We start from the raw sequence: 22,045 nt of genomic DNA, 5'->3' as shown, positions 1-22,045 counted from the left end.
TTCGCAAAGTTCAGGAGTAATTTTAGACCATTCATCTTTACTAAACTGATTCAGTTTATCAATATTCTTAGGATTCTTTCGAGGTCATGCCAGAGCATTTTAAATCGGGTTGAGGTCAGGACTCAACTTCTTCTGTTGAAGACATTCTGTTGTTGGTTTACTTCTGCGTTTTGGGTCGTTGTCCTGTTGCATCACCCAACTTCTGTTGAGCTTCAATTGGCGGACAGATAGCCATACATTCGCCTGCAAAATATCTTGATAAACATGGGAATTCATTTTTCCGTCGATGACAGCAAGCTGTCCAGGCCCTGAGGCAGCAAAGCAGCCCCAAACCATGATGTTCCCTCCACCATACTTTACAGTTGGGATGAGGTTTTGATGATGGTGTGCTGTGCCTTTTTTTCTCCACACATAGTGTTGTGTGTTCCTTCCAAACAACTCAACTTTAGTTTAATCTATCCACAGAATATTTTGCCAGAAGCGCTGTGGAACATCCTGGTGCTCCTTTGCGAAATTCAGACATGCAGCAATGTTTTTTTTGGACAGCAGTGGCTTCTTCCGTGGTGTCCTCCCATGAACACCATTCTTGTTTTGTGTTTTACGTATCATAGAGTCGTCAACAGAGATGTTAGCATCTTCCAGAGATTTCTGTAAGTCTTTAGCTGATACTCTAGGATTCTTCTTAACCTCATTGAGCATTCTGCGCTGTGTGCTCTTGCAGTCATCTTTGCAGGATGGCCACTCCTAGGGAGAGTAGCAACAGTGCTGAACTTTCCCCATTTATAGACAATTTGTCTTACCGTGGACTGATGAACATCAAGGCTTTTAGAGATACTTTGTAACCCTTTCCAGCTTTATGCAAGTCACCAATTCTTAATTTTAGGTCTTCTGAGATCTATTTTGGTTAAGGCATGGTTCACATCAGGCAATGCTTCTTCTGAATAACAAACTAAAATGTTGTGGGAGATTTTTATAGTTCAGGGCAGCTCTAACCAACATCTCCAATCTTGTCTCATTGATTGGACTCCAGGTTAGCTGACTCCTGACTCCAATTAGCTTTTGGAGAAGTCATTAGCCTAGGGGTTCACATACTTTTCCCAACCTACACTGTAAATGTTTAAATTATGTATTCAATATAGACAAGAAAAATACAATAATTTGTGTATTATTAGTTTAAGCACACTGTGTTTGTCTATTGTTGTGACTAAGATGACATATATATATCTCCATTGAATCTTGAAGAATATCATTTATATATGCCTCATGACCTTAGTTCAACTGTCACACTCCATGAGAACCCAAAATATAAGCTAGTTTTGTAAACATTGTAAACGTAAACAAACACTGTATAGCCTCATAACATTGTTAAAACAATAATGTTGATATCATGGATGGTTGGTCCTTGCATCCATAGCTCTGTCTATTAATCTGACTTTTTACCAAAACAGAGGCAGGGCGACGATTTTGTTATTGTTTCATCTGTGGATTTGCCCTTTAAACAGCTGCATATTATCAAGATATGAAAGTGTCACCAACAAAAAGGTAAACAATAGGCCTACAGCAAATGCAGCATATGGCATACATTTTTCACATGTAAATAGCACTATTCAGTAGCGCTTAAAGCATTCCCAAGAGCGCAGCATTTATTTATCAACTCGAATCAATGAGCCCAATCAGTCCTCCATGACAACAAAATCATAAACAACAGAGTAGGGCTGGCTAATAAGTTCTTCGTTTTGGGGTTATGCTCAGGTAAAACAATTAAGCTAATCTATACTTCCATATTTCCAAGTCCTATTCTCGAAGATCAAGGGGTATAACATTTATTGGAATGACTGGAATTCTGATAGACTTTGGACGTTAATGTAAAGATATAATTTAATCGTATTATTATATGTAGTAGAAAGCAATGGGTTAGAAGAAGCCTACATAACCAACCCATAAAGTACAATTTAACATATATATGGTCAGCTATGTAAACGTTAACATTGATTTATCCTAAAGTTACATTACTGATAAAAGTTTTGAACAGGTAACTAGTAACTAACAGATTACGTTTAGAAAGTAACCTACCCAACCCTGATTATATCCAATATACCCTGTAACTCTTTCATAATCCGACCAATAAATCACTTTAATAAATCTCCTATACATTTTGCAGCGCAAATATTTATAGGGATATTTACGAGCTGTGCTCATATTTATTCCAAATCAAAATTCTACTCAGTGTTTCTTTACATCCATTGGTGGGATCAGAGCTTAAATCAAACCAAGCTGTAATAGCACTGGGTGCTAATGCTATGAATGTAGAGGAGGCAGCTAGCCCCCAAATTAGCTAACATATCCAGTGTTTGGCTTTACATAAAAAAGTAGCCACCCTCTCTTAAAGTATGTCATATGATTTTGCAGTGTTGGAAAACTCCATCTAGGGTTACAGTAGCTTCTGCAACATTGCTTTCACCTACAATCCTTTCAAATCAGTGAGGAAAAGCGACATGGGGGTCTTCAATATATATACAAAGCAGTTTGAATACTTTAGAGATGAATCCTTACTCCCTTTCTTCAGGTAATCATAGATCAGGGATTGTTTCCACCAATCCAACCTGATCAGATCAGTGATCACCTTACGGATGGAAAGAAAGAACGGAGGATATAAGGATGGATAGATGGATGGATGGACAGACAGACCGACGTGTGGGTATAAGAATGCCTCTCTCAAGTATTTCAACAGGCCCACTAAAGCTATCGACTGGTGATGTCATAACAATGGGACTTGACTCACCGAGTGCTGGCTGTGGAGTTTCTCCAGTAGAGTGCCGTCGGTGGCTTTGGGAAAATGACTCTCCTCGTTCATCAGTGCAAGGAGACCCAGTTTCTGTGAAGAAAATAGACAGATGTTATCATAACCAGTCCGAAACAGTATATTTTTTTCATGACAACTTTAATCAATGGATTTACAACATATTTCTATCTATAGAAATAGGTGTATTTTTATATATAGAAATTATTATTTCTGGTAGATCAAGACCACTCAGCATTTGTCTGGATAACCTTGTCGCCAGGTCAAAGGGATTTCACATTATATAGGCAAGAATGGCATTGCACTGAGCTAGCCATTGGTTCCCAATTGAAGGGGACTACAGTTCCAAAGGGTTGCAGTTGCGCTTACAAGCGGCGTACATCAGGCTGCTACAGTCAAAGTTCAAATTATTTACATTTTACAATGCTCCTGTGCCCAACCTTGTGGCAGGCATTGCGCCTTGTCACCATAATATTAAACCTGCTTCACAAGTGTAAATTCTAGCAGTGTCAACATGAGAAAAATCCCATTCAAGTGGGAATGACAAAGACATACCTTCTCAATCAGATCCAAACATTCCCCGTTGTCCATCCAGTTGATGTCCTCCCATACAAGCCCTTCCCTGATGGAGCAAGAAAAACTAAAAGATAAGCCAATCAAATTGAAATTGAAGTTAACCTGTAACACTTTATAATAACCTTCATGAATAAGCTCTTATTTTTACACATGCTTATAAATGCTTTATAAATTAGCATATATGTTATACATTCTGATGAACTGTAAATAGAATACATATTTATAAAAATGATAAAATGTTACAGTTAACCATAAAAAAAGCCAATCTAAATTCACTGTGAAAGTTCATGTTTGAGGTCTACCCACTTGTTGTATTCAAGTTGCTCCAGCGAGAAGATGTGCTTGTTAAAGTATTCCTGAAGTTTCTCGTTTGCATAGTTAATGTTGAACTGCTCAAAGCGGTTGACCTGTCAGAGAGATAGACCCCTGTAAGACTCACATACTAAATATTTACAATTGTTTGGTGGTGGTGGTGGTGGTGGTGGTGGGGGGGGGGGTCATGGGGTACATCCCCCAACTGATTTTTTTGTAATGGTTTGCTCCTGATGATTTTTCCAACAGGGTTTCATGTTGTAAGAATAGAAAGTTACAACATGAAACTCTACAATTTCACTTTACTTACAAGTATTATTATAATAACTTGGTGGATGCTTATATTTGTCCTATTTCACACGTAACAACATTTGTTTATGTTATACCCCAACTCCCCCTGAGAGTGGAGTCACTGCCAGGTCTGCCTTAATCAACGGCGACCCTGGAGCAATTAGGGTTAAGTCGCTTGCTTAAGGGCAAATCGATAGATTTTCACATTATCAACTCAGGGGTTTGGACTAGCAACCTTTCAGTTACTGGCCCAACACTCTAACCACTAGGCAACCTGCAGTTTTCTTCCACCATCTCTAATTAATTCCCTCTGTTAAAACAGCTAGAACGTTTGTAAATCTGCGCCTGTATTCACAAAGCAACTCAGAGTAGGATTGCTGATCTAGGATCAGTCCTCCCTATCATGCATTATGTATTAAAAGGCAAAACTGAATTTATGTCAGCCCTCCTCCTCTAGGATGTTTTGTAAATGCAGGGCCTCCTATAGGGAACACTGAGATCATAGATATCATAATGCATGTGCAAATCTACTACTTAAGTTTGAGAGTTATCTAGGTCATGAAAAAGACCTGTTGCCTTTGAGGGTGAACTGTCTCATGGATGACTGATAGTTGATTTGAACTAGTTTGGCTGGAATTGCTGGAGGCCATTTTTATTCATTACTGATGGTGACAGCCAATATGAGAAATCAACATTAAGATGAACGTACATCATTGCTTGTGATCAGTGAGTTTCCTGACTAAGACATATGTTGCTCACAATAAAAAAAACTAAATATAAGACATGATCATTTCGAAAATGTATCAAAAAGGCAAGTGATGCAGACATTATACCTTGAACCACCAAAACTGTTTTTTCCAACCAACCTCGAAATTCTCAAATCCAAATATGTCTAGGATGCCAATGGATTTGAAGTCCTCTTTCCCTCGGATACGGTTGTTGAGTTTCCGGATAATCCAGGTGAAACACTGGGAATAAAGTGCCATCGCCATGGAGTCCCTGGAATCCACCGCCTGGGAAAAAGGAAATTACATCACAGTTTTACAAAAAGGAAGCTGCCCTGTTCTCGTTCAAGTAAAATAGGAATATAAATTATTCTGGATGACCTTTAAATTGACTATCCCTTGGTGTAACCATTAATTCATTCATTCCGTGGCTGGGATTCAAACACACGCGGATAAGCAACTTGTGCTTTGCAATATGCTTTTAAAGGTGACTTCCACAAACTGCTTCTGCTTTTTCTGATTGCAAAATACCTGCACTTCGGATAGGGAGGTGTGCTCCTTTCTGTCCAATGTAGTAATTTCTGGAAACATTTTCTGTCCATTTAGACAGAGCACCCCCAGAGGCATAACTTATGTATAAAAGCTCCTTAAATAGTTTACATATGATCTCCTACATAAGCCAAGTTATTAAAGATAGACTCAGCAATATGACGTAGAGGCAGAAAATAAACAGTATTTCCGCTAAGAGCGTTGAAGCGTGAGGCTTTGACGCTGATTCAGCAGACATGGTCAGCAGATGAACAGAAGACACTACTTGAGCCAGACTGGATTATCACAAGTAGACCATCGCTCGCCTGACCATAAAGGTAAACTCAACGAAACGACACTGCCACAAGCAGCACTGCAAATATTGAGATGAGAGAGATACAAGACTTCGCTCTCACATAGTCACATACACAGCACATACACAGTCACATGCACATGCCCTGGCATGTGCACAGGCCAGGGCACCGAACAGCGAACCCGTGCAAATGCACAGATACTGTGTGTGTGACTGTGTGAGCACGAAGTTTTGCATCTCGCTCATCTCAATATCTGTGGTGCTGCTTGTGGCAATGTAATTTGTGATAATCCAGTCTGGCACTAGTTGTGTCTCCTGTTTAATCTGCTGACCATATCTGCTGAATCAGCATCAAATGCGATTAGCCTGGTCAGCTACACTCCTAGCTTTAGAGATTAAATCAGACACATGATAGGGGTGGGGTTCATTAGGCACCAAATGCAAGACAACTAGGTAAAACAGTGAGGGACTAAACTGTATGTTATGTTTTCTTTTGCAAATGTTTAAAAAAATGTTAAGTTTAGTGCCTAGTCAACACAACCCAGGTCATGCAAGGGTAAATGGTTCAGGGTCAGTGGCCAATACACACCCAGCCTTCAAAAGCTGACAACAACAACGGCAGTCACACATAACTGTAAGAGACAATGAATGCTTTGTTTTGTCTAGCAGGACCTATGTAAACGAGGTAGAGATAAGCCACCATTGACTTTGAAACGTATTTTTTCACAAAGTTGGTGGCTAGACTCACAGTTAGGCAGGCGCCATTGACTATGAAACACCAGCCCTAAATGTTTCCCTATGGCATAACTCATGCCCCTGGCCTATCTTTTCTGCCCTAATGTCAGGTGTTGACCATGGGTTCAAATATTTGTGTGTCGAGGGATTAGTGTCGCAAAGGAGTGAAGCCACTACCTGATGTTAAACAATGGGGTCAACTGGTGCCCTCTGTCATCATGGTTAGGTTACCTGTTCTACGGTGAGCGGCGTGCAGATCTCCTCACCCCGTAGGATCAAGGACTTGTGGGTCAGCACCTCGGCCAGATGTTCTGAGTTCAGGCCCAGGAGGTCCGCTGTCCTGCCCAGTGCTACAGACACACAGACAGTGGTATTTTGGAAAAGGGATGTGGGGGTGTAATAAGTACTGTACAATAGATATCCTTTGCTGTGCTGTCATCAAGCATTTCGCTACACTCGCAATAACATCTGCTAACCATGTGTATGTGACCAATAAAATGTGATTTGATGTCAGTCTATGCCCCTCTAGATCAGTGGTCACCAACCTGGTTGATCTTCAAGGCATTCCTAGTCGAACCCCAAACATTTCTGTAAAAAAGTCAATGATCATGGCTTGCACTCCTTTTTTTTGTTTGTGTGTGTTGCGTTGTTGGCGTTAAGTTCACTTGATTCCAAAACCGTGCTCACCGGGTAATCAAAGTGTTCCCATTTTGAACCAGAGGGCGGACCCTCTGCTGCTCTCTCTCTCCCTCCCTCCCTCCCTCCCTCCCTCCACTGAGACTAACGCCATGTTCAAAACAACTGGGAACTCTGAAAAAAACTAGATCTGACTGTGAAAAATCGTTTTGAACGGTCATCCAACTCGGAATTCCAAGTCCGGAAACTCAGGCATCTTTCTAGAGCTCTGACTTTCCTTCCTGAAGATCACTGACATCATGATTTGACCTTGTGTCTTTTCTGAGTTCCAAGTTGTCTTGAAAGCACCATGACCATCAGATTCAGGTACCATCAGTCCAGTAAAATAAAAAAGCGAATTATTTCAACTTATGCTCAGTTGTGCCACGCAAATGCTACACCAACTGATTTTTTTTTAATCAAAGCTTGAGTTTTGAAATATAATATGTTCTGAGAAGAACAATATTGGCAGGCCAGGCATATATCCAATATGCTGTGATAATGTATTAGGCCTACTGCACGAACCTCATTCCTACAGAACTGTTTTTATTGGGTTAATGTTATATTTTTTAAATCTATTTTTTTTAAATAATCTAAGTGGTAGATCTTATTTGACTGTGAAAGTATCTTGACTCAGAAAAGGTTGGTGACCACTGCTCTAGATGCATTTATTCATAATATGATTAAATAAAGGTTATTTCTAAACGCCAATCTTGTTATGACAGTTGAGGTTGATATACGAGTGTGTTCATTACATATCACATTTCAAAGCTTTGTGGGCACTAGGCAGAATATTATTGTTTAGCTGAGGCAAAAGGTTAAGGTTACCCTAGCGCTAAGGCATAGGGGAGAGCTAATCTCAGCGCAGTTCTTAAACTTGAACAACCCAGAACTAGGACAGGGATAGGGAGAATGTCAAGGAAAGTAGCGTATCAAGGAAAAGGGGGAACATGAGGAGGAGAGGAAGGAGAGAAAAGAGGAGAGACATTAACCTGTTTTGGAAGAGACCTGAGCTCCTCCGGCCGTCATAAACTCGATATTCCCGGCATGAAGAATTCCCGCCAGGAGCCGAAGTATCTCCCAGATATTCTCCTCTGTGAACTGCATGGTCCGCATTGCATTCTGGGATGGAAAACAACACAAATGAACAGAATGTTGATGCTGCCAAAAAAAGGCAGTTGTGCCCCCAAGAAAATATTTTGAATAAAAAATGAAATAACACAATATCTCCTAGTTTTCCCATATATTCAATCTGTCCAGACACAATTTAATTCAATTCATTACCATATCCCTGTACAAACCAAGTAAAGTTGAATCCAAACCACTATAAGTGGAATCTGGTGCTTTAGTGTCTCTATGGTATGAGGTGCAGCTGTAAGACCCTGTGGCAAGACCCTGTCATTGACATTTTCAATTGTAATTCCACTAATGTCAATTTGTACAACAGTTCTGGGCAATAAAAAGTGAACAAAAAAAGTACTGTATATTAGCCAAAAAATGACATTTGCTTCAAAGGGGATGTAACATTACCATGGGCATATTTCAAAAATGTATTTAAATGTATGGGTTATTGTTCGATGATTGCTAATGAACTTGGCGCTTGGCATCACCTCACGAATGTTCGGTTAAAAATGTACCGCTTGCTGCAGCAAGGCATTTTGTAAAGTAACTTTTGAATGCTCTGAACTGTATCATCAACAATAACCATTGATATAGATGGCAGGGCCATACCAGTACGTCCTGAAAAGTGCCTTTGTCGTTGATTGTCTTGTCTGCCACACAGCCAGATTGCTTTAGGTAGTAGTAATTCTCTGGTGGGGAAAAACTGAAGGCCTCTGTCATGGAAAAAAGAAAGACTCATTAATGGGTTAAAAGTGTAATTGCTGTGATTGTTTAATAGAACAGTGTTTCTCCTAAAATTAAATACAGTGGTTCTTCCTTTAAAAGTTGCGTCGTACTGCAGCACAGCTTGCGCGCTGCCGCAGAATTCTATGGCATGTTATTTACTGTAAGTGTCATACCATTGTTGTCATTAATGCTAGTTAGTGCTAGTTTGACCACCAGAGGGCATCTTTGAGAAGAATTGGACTGTTTTTAATATTGGCTGTACTAGAACATTTTAAACCTTTTTTTTGTAAGAACATAGTATACAGGATTTATTTTAAGAAATGTAGCTTAATTAATTTGATTAATATAATGGTGTTACTATTCCAAGAAAAATGATACATCTGACAGACAGTGCCTGATTCAGTAACACTAAACAAGGATTAGATGGAGGCAGATGTTGTAGGAAGAGCCATGGATGTATAGCTGAGGGAAAGGTGGGAAGTATCTGAGCAACGACAGTACCTTTTATTTAGCGGGAAGAAAATAGGATAATACGTTTTGTTAATATGGGGTTGGGGGGGAAGCAGTGACTGGCTTTCAAAAGTTGGCGCTGTACAATGTGACCCGTCGGGAGTAGGCTACTAAGTGACTGCGAGTGATGAGCAAAATAATAAAAACAAATCCTAACAGCACGAAACGCTGCTGAAATAGTTGACCACACTTTGGGTGTTCCAGTAAGCAACAATGTGTTGCCTTCATTAGCCTACTTTATTCTGAAAAGAACTTCAGCACAGAGAAGAGAAAGGAGCCTTAAATAATTAAACAATAAAGTGATTGAATTCACAAATGCATTTGACTGTTTTTAATATTGACCAACAACCAAAAACACAGCATCTACAGTGCTATTCCATTTCCAGTGGAACTATTTAAGCCATCGAGGATGGTTGAAGATGATGAGCGATCTCGGCAAAGGCAATCTGGAATCTGCTGGCATCACCGCACAACATTAACATCGCTCTAATCACAGTGAGAAGACAGTTGAAGAAACTTGAATGGACTTATGGAAAAGCTCGGTAAGACATTTTATATATATACAGTGAGGTAAAAAAGTATTTGATCCCCTGCTGATTTTGTATGTTTGCCCACTGACAAAGAAATGATCAGTCTATAATTTCAATGGTAGGTTTATTTGAACAGTGAGAGACAGAATAACAACAAAAAATTCCAGAAAAACGCATGTCAAAAATGTTAAAAATTGATTTGCATTTTAATGAAGGAAATAAGTATTTGACCCCTCTGCAAAACATGACTTAGTACTTGGTGGCAAAACCCTTGTTGGCAATCAGAGGTCAGAAGTTTCTTGTAGTTGGCCACCAGGTTTGCACACATCTCAGGAGGGATTGTGTCCCACTCCTCTTTGCAGATCTTTTCCAAGTCATTAAGGTTTCGAGGCTGACGTTTGGCAACTCGAACCTTCAGCTCCCTCCACAGATTTTCTATGGGATTAAGGTCTGGAGACTGGCTAGGCCACTCCAGGACCTTAACCTCTTATGGCTAGGGGGCAGTATTTTCACGGCTGGATAAAAAACGTACCCGATTTAATCTGATTATTAGTCCTGCCCAGAAACTAGAATATGCATATAATTATTAGCTTTGGAGAGAAAACACTCCAAAGTTTCTGAAACTGTTTGAATGGTGTCTGTGAGTATAACAGAACTCCTATGGCAGGCAAAAACCTGAGATGCTTCTGTTCAGGAAGTACCCTGTCTGAACATTTCTTGCCCTTCTTTATTATCTCTATCTTTTACAAAGGATCTCTGCTCTTACGTGACACTTCCCACGTCAACAATGTAGTCTCAGAGCCCGGGAAAAACAGGAATGACGTAATTCAAAGCCCTGGCTGAAGCACACGAGAGCAAAAGCTGAGTGGTCACTCAATGGACTAAGCCTTAGGCGCGTGACCCGCCCCGCCCCCGGCTTTCGGTTTTTCCCTCAGTTTACAGACAGGCAGATTCCCGGTCGGAATATTATCGCTTCTCTACGAGATAAATTGCATAAAAATTGGTTTTAAACAGCGGTTGACATGCTTCGAAGTACGGTAATGGAATATTTAGAAATGTTTTGTCATATTTTGCGTCATGCTCGTGGCCGAGATTTAGCGTTGGGATAGTGTCTAGAACGCACGAACAAAACGTCTTGATGGAACATAACGATGGATTATTTGGGACCAAACCTACATTTGTTATTGAAGTAGAAGTCCTGGCAGTGTATTCTGACGAAGAACAAGCAAGGTAAGAACATTTTTCTTATAGGAATTGTGATTTTGGTGAAGGCTAAACTTGCAGGGTGTCTAAATAGCTAGCCCTGTAATGCCGGGCTATGTACTTAGATTATTGCAAAATGTGCTTCATCCGAAAAGCTATTTTAAAATCGGACATATCGAGTGCATAGAGGAGTTCTGTATCTATAATTCTTAAAATAATTGTTATGCTTTTTGTGAACGTTTATCGTGAGTAATTTAGTAAAATCACCGGAAGTGTTCGGTGGGAATGCTAGTTCTGAACGTCACATGCTAATGTAAAAAGCTGGTTTTTGATATAAATATGAACTTGATTGAACAGACATGCATGTATTGTATAACATAATGTCCTAGGTGTGTCATCTGATGAAGATCATAAAAGGTTAGTGCTGCATTTAGCTATGGTTTGGGTTTATGTGACATGATATGCTAGCTTGAAAAATGGCTGTGTGATTATTTCTGGCTGGGTACTCTGCTGACATAATCTAATGTTTTGCTTTCGCTGTAAAGCCTTTTTGAAATCGGACAGTTTGGTTAGATAAAGGAGAGTCTTGTCTTTAAATAGCTGTAAAATAGTCATATGTTTGAAAAGTGTACGTTTTCGGATTTAGAGGAGTTTGAATTTCGCGCCCCGCCCATCATTGGATATTGGAGCAGATGTTCCGCTAGCGGAACGTGTAGATGTAAGATTAATGTGCTTCTTCTTGAGCCACTCCTTTGTTGCCTTGGCCGTGTGCTTTGGGTCATTGTCATGCTGGAATACCCATCCACGACCCATTTTCAATGCCCTGGCTGAGGGAAGGAGGTTCTCACCCAAGATTTGACGGTACATGGCCCCGTCCATCGTTCCTTTGATGCGGTGAAGTTGTCCTGTCCCCTTAGCAGAAAAACACCCCCAAAGCATAATGTTTCCACCTCCATGTTTGACGGTGGGGATGGTGTTCTTGGGGTCATAGGCAGCATTCCTCCTCCTCCAAACACGGCGAGTTGAGTTGATGCCAAAGAGCTCCATTTTGGTCTCATCTGACCACAACACTTTCCCCCAGTTGTCCTCTGAATCATTCAGATGTTCATTGGCAAACTTCAGACGGGCATGTATATCTGCTTTCTTGAGCATGGGGACATTGCGGGTGCTGCAGGATTTCAGTCCTTCACGGCGTAGTTTGTTACCAATTGTTTTCTTGGTGACTATGGTGCCAGCTGCCTTGAGATCATTGACAAGATCCTCCCGTGTACTTCTGGGCTGATTCCTCACCATTCTCATGATCACTGCAACTCCACGATATGAGATCTTGCATGGAGCCCCAGGCCGAGGGACATTTACAGTTCTTTTGTGTTTCTTCCATTTGCAAATAATCGCACCAACTGTTGTCACCTTCTCACCAAGCTGCTTGGCGATGGTCTTGTAGCCCATTCCAGCCTTGTGTAGGTCTACAATCTTGTCCCTGACATCCTTGGAGAGCTGTTTGGTCTTGGCCATGGTGGAGAGTTTGGAATCTGATTGATTGCTTCTGTGGACAGGTGTCTTTTATACAGGTAACAAACTGAGATTAGGAGCACTCCCTTTAAGAGTGTGCTCCTAATCTCAGCTCGTTACCTGTATAAAAGGCACCTGGGAGCCAGAAATCTTTCTGATTGAGAGGGGGTCAAAGAGTTAACATTTTTTACATGCGTTTTTCAGGATTTTTTTGTTGTTATTCTGTCTCTCACTGTTCAAATAAACCTACCATTAAAATTATAGACTGATAATTTCTCTGTCAGTGGGCAAACGTACAAAATCAGCAGGGGATCAAATACTTTTTTCCCTCACTGTATATATATATATATATATATATATATATATATATATTATTTTTCAGAACATTAACCATATGTGTTCTCTTGTTTTGCACTGTTCTGTAGTTTCGACCCAATGATTCAAACAAAGAACTTGCCGTGTTGCAAAACCAGTTTGGATTTAAGTATAACTTTTGTATGACTGACGACTTTAGTGAGAGGTCTCAATGCATTAATATTTAATAATTTCTGCCCTCCAAATTCATATTCATTATATAAATAGGCCCGTGATTGATTTCTCAAGACCAGTCCCCATGCTATGTCATTCAGTGATATTTATTCCTATAATAATTCATTATGGATCCATTAATATATTTAAAGTCCCTAAACTCGGGAAGAGTCTATTGCTGATAGTTGAAATAAACATCTGCATTTTGAAAGAGTATTTTTATCATTATTTTATTAATGAAAGCATAAAGATGTTGATGAAGAAATACTGATCAGTATATGCTTTACCTGACTTTTTGCGGTTGCATGATGTTTGTAGTTAGAAATGTAAAACTTTAGAGTACTTAATACATTACAAGTTGTGGGGATTTTTGTTCACACCTAGCCGAGCTATCATTTTGGAAAGGTTGAAGTGTCTTTTATCCTGCTAATAGTCCATCATGAAAACGTTGTTTGCACCCATAGGTTTTAGGCCTGCAGTAGGTTATAATAATCCATGCCTTCTGGGAATGTTTAAAAGTCCAAAAGTTATGGGTGGAGTTAGAATTTTGGTCCTTAAATGAAACTGGTATATATTTTTATTTATCCCAATTTTCTTTAACCAATTTTGGTCTTTAATGCAGGGCCGACAGACAAGTTCCTTACTTTTTTTTCCTACTGAAATTGCAACCAACTTTCTATGGCTTCGTTTCAAATAACCGAAAGTGAGCGATTGTAATCTGAATAAAGGGAAAAAGGCCATTCTTGAACATGGGGTGAGACATTCTTACTAATTTGTAAATAAAGCCAGTTTGTTATTTAGAATGATTTATTTCTGTTTTTTTTAAGAGGGAGAGAAACCAAAAGCCCACCATACCTATTTTACGAAAATCGTCAGTCCACATGTCAAGTGAAATTCCCCCATTGTATTCACCCAAGTTCTCTCTTAACTCCAGGACCATCGTCAGTTTTTGTTGTTGTTGCCTGATGCAGGACTCTAGTTCCAGAGGAGAGACTCTCAGACTGAAAATGCCTCCATTAATTGCCGCAGTTTAGACTACCGATAGAGCGTTCTACCTCCCCCTTGTGATAGTGTTGTGCAATGACAGAATGCCACCATCTACCACAAATGGTCGCGGCATAAGCTCAAAACTTTTAAAGGAAGAACCACTGTAGGAGAAACACATATCTACATATATAGCATGAAATGCTTTGAAAGGCTCCAATTCGCATAATGCCCAAACAGACCCACAGATGACACAATCTCTATTGCACTCAACACTGCCCTCACCCACCTGGACAAAATAAATACCTATGTAAGAATGCTGTTCATTGACTACAGCTAAGAATTAAACACCATAGTCCCCCCCTTAAACACCATAGTCCCCTCCAAGCTCAGGACCCTGGGACTAAACACCTCCCTCTGGAACTGGATCCTGGTCTTCCTGACGGCCGCCTCCAGGTAGTGAGGCTAGGCAACAACATATTTGCCAAGCTGACCATCAACATGGGGGCCCCATCAGAGGTGTGTGCTTAGTCCCCTCCTGTACTCCCTGTTCACCCACGACTGCGTGGCCAAGCACGGCTCAAACACCATCGTCAAGTTTGCTGACAACACGATGGTGGTAGGACTGATCATTGACAACGATAAGGCATCCTATAGGGAGGAGGTCAGAGACCTGGTAGTGTGGTGCCAGGACAACAACCTTTCCCTCAACATCAGCAAGACAAAGGAGCTGATTGTGGACTACAGGAAACGGAGGGGTGAGCACGCCCCCATCCACATCGATGGGGCTGTAGTGGAGCAGGATCGATAGCTTCAACTTCCTCGGTGTCCACATCACTAAGGAATTAACATGGTCCACACACACCCACACAGTTGTGAAGAGGGCACTACAGCGCCTCTTCCCCCTCAGGACACTGAAAAGATTTTGCATGGGCCCTCAAATCCTCAAAAGTTCTACAGCTGCACCATTGAGAGCATCTTGACTGGCTGCATCACCGTTTGGTACGACAACTGCAAGGCACCTGACCGCAAGGCGCTACAGAGGGTGGTGAGTACGGAGCTCCTTGCCATCAGGGACTCCAGCCCCCCAAGCCATAGACTGTTCTCTCTGCTACCACACGGCAAGCAGTACCAGTGCACCAAGTCTGGAACCGACAGGACCCTGAACAGCTTCTACTTCCAAGCCATAAGACTGCTAAACAAGACTGCTAAGCTAATCAAATGGCTACTCGGACTAACCTGCATTGACCCTTTTTTGCACTAACTCTCTTGCTACCTTGCACTGACTATGCACACACACTGGACTCCACACACACACACACACACACACACACACACACACACACACACACACACACACACACACACACACACACACACACACACACACACACACACACACACATGATGATGTCACACACACTCACACACAATTTCACACTCCCCCCTTATATAACCATGTTATTTTTACTTGGTATTGTTATTCACTGTGTATTTATTCCTCGTGTCACTATTTCAATTTTTTTATGGAATTGAATAATCTTTAACTCTGCATTGTTGGAAAAATACCCATAAGTAAGTATTTAACTGTTAGTTTACACCTGTTATTTACAAAGCATGTGACAAATAACATTTTATCCGATTTAGGCGAGGCAGGCCACCAGATCTTCTAAAGTTCGGCTATTATTGGTTTCAATGTTCAGTTTTGATGCTAAAGTGTGCCTGGATCTTACTTTGGGGGCCTTTTTTGCCCCATGTAGAAAATAAACTAAGAGATAGCTACACCCTTCTGTTATGTTTTGGTTTGCCCCATGTATCATTTTGTCACTCACCCCTCTGTTCTGCATTGGTTCCAGCCAGAAGTGCATAGAAGATGTGATAGTTCCTTTCCCCTGGATTCTGCCTAACAACTCGATTCTGATAGGGCAGAGGACACAACCATCACCACACACCTCCAACAGGACACATAGCAACACAATGACATTGGTGAGAAAGAGAGAGAGAGAGAGAGAGAAAGAGAGCGAGAGAGACCGAGAGACCAACCGACCGACCGACTGCCAGAGGCAGAGAGAGAGGGGATAATGGGGAAAGAGAGATTGAGAGAGAGAGAAAGAGAGACACAGAGAGAGAGAATATTTACCTTCTCTAGGAGGTCTTGCACAGAAAGGTGGCAGTTAAGGCATATATTACCTTGAGAAAGTTGGATGCTCCACATTGAGATTCATGTATGACAATTATCTGGCATAGATTTTTAGAAAGAGAAAGAAGAGGGGAAGATAAAGGAGAGAGAAATATACAGACAGATGAGAGAGAAAGAGAGGGGAGAGAGTAGAGAGGGAGAGTGACACCTCAAAGTGGGTGAAAAAATAGGAGGGAAAATAGTTCCAGAGAGAGAGAGAAAGCAGAGTTTTCTATCTCTACACCTAGTCATTGATTGTCCCATTCTCTAACTCACCAGAACAGAGACTGTCATACGTTTGAAACTAGAACAGCACACTGCACACTAATAAATCATCACCTAAACCCTTCACTGAAGAGTGTTTGGCAGCAGTTTGGAGCATTTCCTATAGGAACTTGAACAGGACATGTAGAAAACATCATTCTGTCCACACTATGGGTGTTAATAGCGTAGTAAAGGATACAGTCCACGATTTTACCGCCTTGGATGTTGCCCTTCTGACAGAAGTGCAGTTGAACAAACTTCCCAAAGCGGCTAGAGTTGTTGTTGTAGACGGTCTTGGCGTTGCCGAAGGCTTCCATGATTGGGCTAAAGGAGTAGAGAGAGAGAAAGAGAGAGACAGAGAGAGATAGAGAAAGTCCACTAAATTGTTGAAGTAAGAATATTGGCAGCGAGCTGGAGTTTTTTTCAAATATTGTTTTTTACATCCTCCATGCACCCGCAACTAGATAAGGTTTGAAAACGTCTTTCTTTACAAAAAGCTAAACAACTGAAAATGTTTTACAATCTGTACATAAAGTAGGCAGGTGCTGTCCAATAATTCATATAGAGCCAATGGAATATTGTACTGCAGAAATTTGCTTTAAAGCAGTATCCAAATCCATAGGATGTAGTGATCACAATATAATAGCCATATCTAGGAAAACCAAAGTTCTGGGCCTAATATAGTGTATAAGAGGTCATACAATACATTTTGTAGTCATTCCTATGTTGTTGAGTTAAAGAATATTTGTTGGTCTGTGGTGTGTAATGAGGAGCAACCAAACGCTGCAGTTGATACATTTATGAAATTGCCTACCCCAGTTACTTAATAAGCATGCACCCATTAAGAAAATGACTGTAAAAACTGTTACATCCCTGTGGATTGATGAGGAATTAAAAAATGGCATGGTTGAGAGGGATGAGGCAAAAGGAATGGCAAATAAGTCTGGCTGCACAACAGATTGGCAAACGTACTGCTATTGAGAAATCATGTAACTAAATTGAATAATAATAAGAAGAAACTACACTATGAAACAAAGATAAATGACATAAGGAATGATATTAAAAAGCTTTGGAGCACCTTAAATGAAATTATGGGCAAAAAGGCAAACTCAGCTCCATCATTCATTGAATCAGATGGCTCATTCATCACAAAACCCACTGATATTGCCAATTACTTTAATGATTTTTTTTATTAGCAAGCTAAACACACTTAGGCATGACATGCCAGCAAATAAAGCAGACACTACACACCCAAGTATATCTGACCATATTATGAAAGACAAGCATTGTAATTTTGAATAAAGTGAGTGTGAAAGAAGTGAACAAATCATTGTTGTCTAATCAACAATGACAAGCCATCGGGTTCTGACAACTTGGGAGGAAAATTACTGAGGAAAATAGAGGACGATATTGCCACTCTGTCACGACTTCCTCCGAAGTCGGTCCCTCTCCTTGTTTGTGCAACGTTCGGCGGTCGACGTCACCGGTCTTCTAGCCATCGCCGATCCACCTTTCATTTTCCATTTGTTTTGTCTTGTCTTCCCACACACCTGGTTTCAATTCCATCATTACATGTTGTGTATTTGACCCTCTGTTCCCCCCATGTCCTTGTCCGGAATTGTTTATTGTAGTGCTTGTGCACGTTATGCTGGTGTGTGACGGGTTTTACCCATTGATTATTTGTACTGTTTACGGTGGTTTTATTTATTAAACTGCGCAATTGTAAATCAGTTTAGTGACTTCTCTGCCGCCAGTACGCACCTCTTACAGAATTCCGGACCCAGAGCCCTCTGTTGCACATATGTTTGTGTATGTCACTTTTCCTGAGTTTTCCCCGCATTCCCACCATAAGGCGCTCGTCGATGCAGGCGCGGCTGGGAATTTTATAGATAGATTGTTCGCCCATAGTTTAGGGATCCCCATTGTTCCCGTGGCTGTGCCCTTCCATGTTCACGCCTTAGATAGTCGACCATTAGGGTCATGGTTGATTAGGGAGGCCACCGCACATCTGGGCATGGTGAAGCAGGGGGGTCACAAGGAGAGAATTAGTGTCTTCCTTATTGATTCTCCTGTGTTTCCCGTGGTGCTAGGCCTACCCTGGTTAGCTTGTCATGACCCCACTGTTTCTTGTCCACAGAGGGTTCTCACGGGGTGGTCGTGAGAGTGCTCTGGGAGGTGTTTAGGGGTTTCCGTTGGTGCTACTATGGTGGAAAGTCCAGACCAGGTCTCCACCGTGCGCATTCCCCCTGAATATGCCGATTTGGCTCTTGCCTTCTCCAAAAAGAAAACAGCTCAATTACCACCCCATCGCGGGGCGATTGCGCGATAAATCTCCTGGTAGACGCTGCACTTCCCAGGAGTCACGTGTATCCCCTCTCACAGGTGGAGACGGAGGCTCCGAATCCCTGCGTCAGGGGTACATTCGGTCCTCCACTTCACCCGCCTCCTCGAGTTTATTTTTTGTGAAGAAGAAGTAGGGAGGTCTGCGCCCGTGTATTGACTATCGGGGTCTAAACCAGATCACTGTGAGGTATAGTTACCCGCTACCGCTCATAGCCACAGCGATTGAGCCAGTGCACGGGGCACGCTTCTTCACCAAACTAGATCTCAGGAGCGCTTACAACCTGGTGCGTATCCGGGAGGGAGACGAGTGGAAGACGGCTTTCAGTACCACCTCAGGGCACTATGAGTACCTCATCATGCCGTGCGGGTTGATGAATGCGCCATCAGTCTTCCAGGCCTTTGTAGACGAGATTTTCAGGGACCTGCACGGGCAGGGTGTAGTGGTGTATATTGATGACATTCTGATATACTCCGCTACATGCGCCGAGCATGTGTCCCTGGTGCACAGGGTGCTTGGTCGACTGTTGGAGCATGACCTGTATGTCAAGGCTGAGAAGTGCCTGTTCTTCCAGCAGTCTGTCTCCTTCCTAGGGTACTGCATTTCCACCTCAGGGGTGGAGATGGAGAATGACCGCATTTCAGCCGTGCGTAATTGTCTGACTCCCACCACGGAAAAGGAGGTGCAGCGATTCTTAGGGTTTGCCAACTACTACCGGAGGTTTATCAGGGGTTTTGGTCAGGTAGCGGCTCCCATTACCTCACTGCTGAAGGGGGGCCCGGTGCGTTTGCAGTGGTCGGCTGAGGCGGACAGGGCTTTTGGTCACCTGAGGGCTCTGTTTACCTCGGCTCCCGTGCTGGCCCATCCGGATCCCTCTTTGGCGTTCATAGTGGAGGTGGACGCGTCCGAGGCTGGAATAGGACCTGTGCTCGCTCAACACTCGGGTACGCCACTGAAGCTACGCCCCTGTGCCTTCTTCTCGAAGAAGCTCAGCCCAGCGGAGCGAAACTATGATGTGGGGGACCGGGAGCTGTTGGCTGTTGTCAAGGCTTTGAAGGCGTGGAGACATTGGCTTGAGGGGGCTAGACACCCTTTCCTCATCTGGACTGACCACCACAATCTGGAGTACATCCGGGCAGCGAGGAGATTGAACCCTCGCCAGGCAAGGTGGGCCATGTTTTTCACCGGTTTTGTGTTTACCCTTTCCTACAGACCAGGCTCCCAGAACATGAAGGCAGACGCATTGTCCCGGCTGTATGACACAGAGGAGTGGCCCATGGATCCCACTCCCATACTCCCCGCCTCCTGCCTGGTGGCGCCGGTAGTGTGGGAGCTGGACGCGGACATTGAGCAGGCGTTATGTGCAGAGCCTGCTCCCGTCCAGTGTCCCGCTGGGCGTCTGTACGTCCCGTCTGCTGTTCGTGGCCGGTTGATCTATTGGGCCCACACGTCACCCTCCTCTGGTCATCCTGGGATCGGTCGGACAGTGCGCTGTTTGAGTGGGAGGTACTGGTGGCCTACCTTGGCTAAGGACGTGAGGGTTTATGTTTCCTCCTGCTTGGTGTGCACCTAGTGTAAGGCTCCTAGGCACCTGCCCAGAGGGAAGCTACACCCCTTACCCGTTCCACAACGGCCTTGGTCGCACCTGTCGGTGGATTTTGTAACCGATCTTCCCCCCTCACAGGGTAACACCACGATTCTGGTCATTGTAGATCGGTTCTTGAAGTCCTGTCATCCCCTCCCTCTGCCCGGTCTCCCTACGGCCCTACAGACTGCAGAGGCCTTGTTTACGCACGTCTTCCGGCACTACGGGGTGCCTGAGGATATAGTGTCTGATCGAGGTCCCCAATTCACGTCTAGGGTCTGGAAGGCTTTCATGGAATGTCTGGGGGTCTCGATCAGCCTCACCTCAGGTTTTCACCCTGAGAGTAATGAGCAGGTGGAGAGAGTAAACCAGGATGTGGGCAGGTTTCTGCGGTCCTATTGCCAGGACCTGCCGGGGGAGTGGGCGGCGTTTGTGCCCTGGCCGAGATGGAACAGAACTCGCTTCGCCACTCCTCCACTAACCTCTCTCCCTTCCAGTGCGTACTGGGGTACCAGCCGGTTATGGCGCCTTGGCATCAGAGTCAGACCGGAGCTCCTGCGGTAGACAACTGGTTCAGGCGCACGGAGGAGACATGGGAAGCTGTCCGTGTTCACCTTCAGCGGGCCGTGCTGCGCCAAAAAGAGAACTCAGACCGCCACCACAGTGAGGCCCCGGGTCTGGCTCTCGACACGAAACCTGCCCCTCCTCCTGCCCTGCCGGAAGCTGGGTCCATGGTTTGTGGGGCCATTTAAAGTCCTGAGTAGAGTGAACGAGGTTTATTAACCCCTCGTTCCATGTGTCTCTCCTCAGGCCGGTGGTGGCTGGCCCACTCCAGGAGTCTGAGGTGCGGGAGGTTCCTCCGCCCCCTCTGGACATCGAGGGGGCCCCGGTGTACTCCGTTCGCTCCATACTGGATTCGAGGCGTCGGGTGAGGGGCCTTCAGTATCTCGTGGAGTGGGAGGGGTACGGTCCGGAGGAAAGGTGCTGGGTTCCGGTCGAGGACGTGTTGGACCCTTTAATGCTGCAGGAGTTCCACCATCTTCGTCTGGATTGCCCTGCGCCTCACCCTCCGGGTCGTCCCCGAGGCTGGTGTCGATGCGCTGCTGGAGCCGCATGTCAAGGGGGGGTACTGTCACGACTTCCTCCGAAGTCGGTCCCTCTCCTTGTTCGGGCGACGTTCGGCGGTCAACGTGACCTGTCTTCTAGCCATCGCCGATCACCTTTCATTTTCCATTTGTTTTGTCTTGTCTTCCCACACACCTGGTTTCAATTCCATCATTACAATGTCCTTGTCCGGAATTGTTTATTGTAGTGCTTGTGCACGTTATGCTGGTGTGTGATGGGTTTTACCCATTGATTATTTGTACTTTTTACGGTGGTTTTATTTATTAAACTGCGCCGTTGTAAATCAGTTTTGCTATCCTGCGCCTGACTTCTCTGCCGCCATTACGCACCCCTTACACACGCCATATCTTCAATTTAAGCCTACTAGAAAGTGTGTGCCCTCAGGTCTGGAGGGAAGCATTTTACATTTGCATTTTAGTCATTTAGCAGACACTCTTATCCAGAGCGAATGGATAGGGTTAAGTGCTTTGCTCAAGGGCAA

The 22,045-nt window shown here is 43.3% G+C and overlaps 1 protein-coding gene across 3 annotated transcripts in view; it reads right to left on the bottom strand.

Moving 5' to 3' along the window:
• The window catches only part of myo10 (myosin X), a 290,886-nt gene that overhangs the window by 80,848 nt on the left and 187,993 nt on the right, over window positions 1-22,045 (bottom strand). For all 3 annotated transcript variants that reach the window (XM_029703950.1, XM_029703951.1, XM_029703952.1), the window contains 10 exons: window positions 16,713-16,837; window positions 16,211-16,224; window positions 15,903-15,987; window positions 8,687-8,790; window positions 7,948-8,077; window positions 6,512-6,630; window positions 4,846-4,992; window positions 3,683-3,783; window positions 3,356-3,422; window positions 2,783-2,875 (listed from right to left, as the gene is read on the bottom strand). In XM_029703950.1, coding sequence (XP_029559810.1) covers window positions 2,783-2,875; window positions 3,356-3,422; window positions 3,683-3,783; window positions 4,846-4,992; window positions 6,512-6,630; window positions 7,948-8,077; window positions 8,687-8,790; window positions 15,903-15,987; window positions 16,211-16,224; window positions 16,713-16,837 — 985 coding nt within the window. The remainder of the gene's footprint in view (window positions 1-2,782; window positions 2,876-3,355; window positions 3,423-3,682; window positions 3,784-4,845; window positions 4,993-6,511; window positions 6,631-7,947; window positions 8,078-8,686; window positions 8,791-15,902; window positions 15,988-16,210; window positions 16,225-16,712; window positions 16,838-22,045) is intronic.

The sequence above is a fragment of the Salmo trutta genome, chromosome 21, assembly GCF_901001165.1.
Source record: "Salmo trutta chromosome 21, fSalTru1.1, whole genome shotgun sequence".
NCBI lineage: Eukaryota > Metazoa > Chordata > Actinopteri > Salmoniformes > Salmonidae > Salmo > Salmo trutta.
The sequence above is the reverse complement of the archived record's forward strand: the minus strand, read 5'-3'. Positions and strand labels throughout refer to the sequence as shown.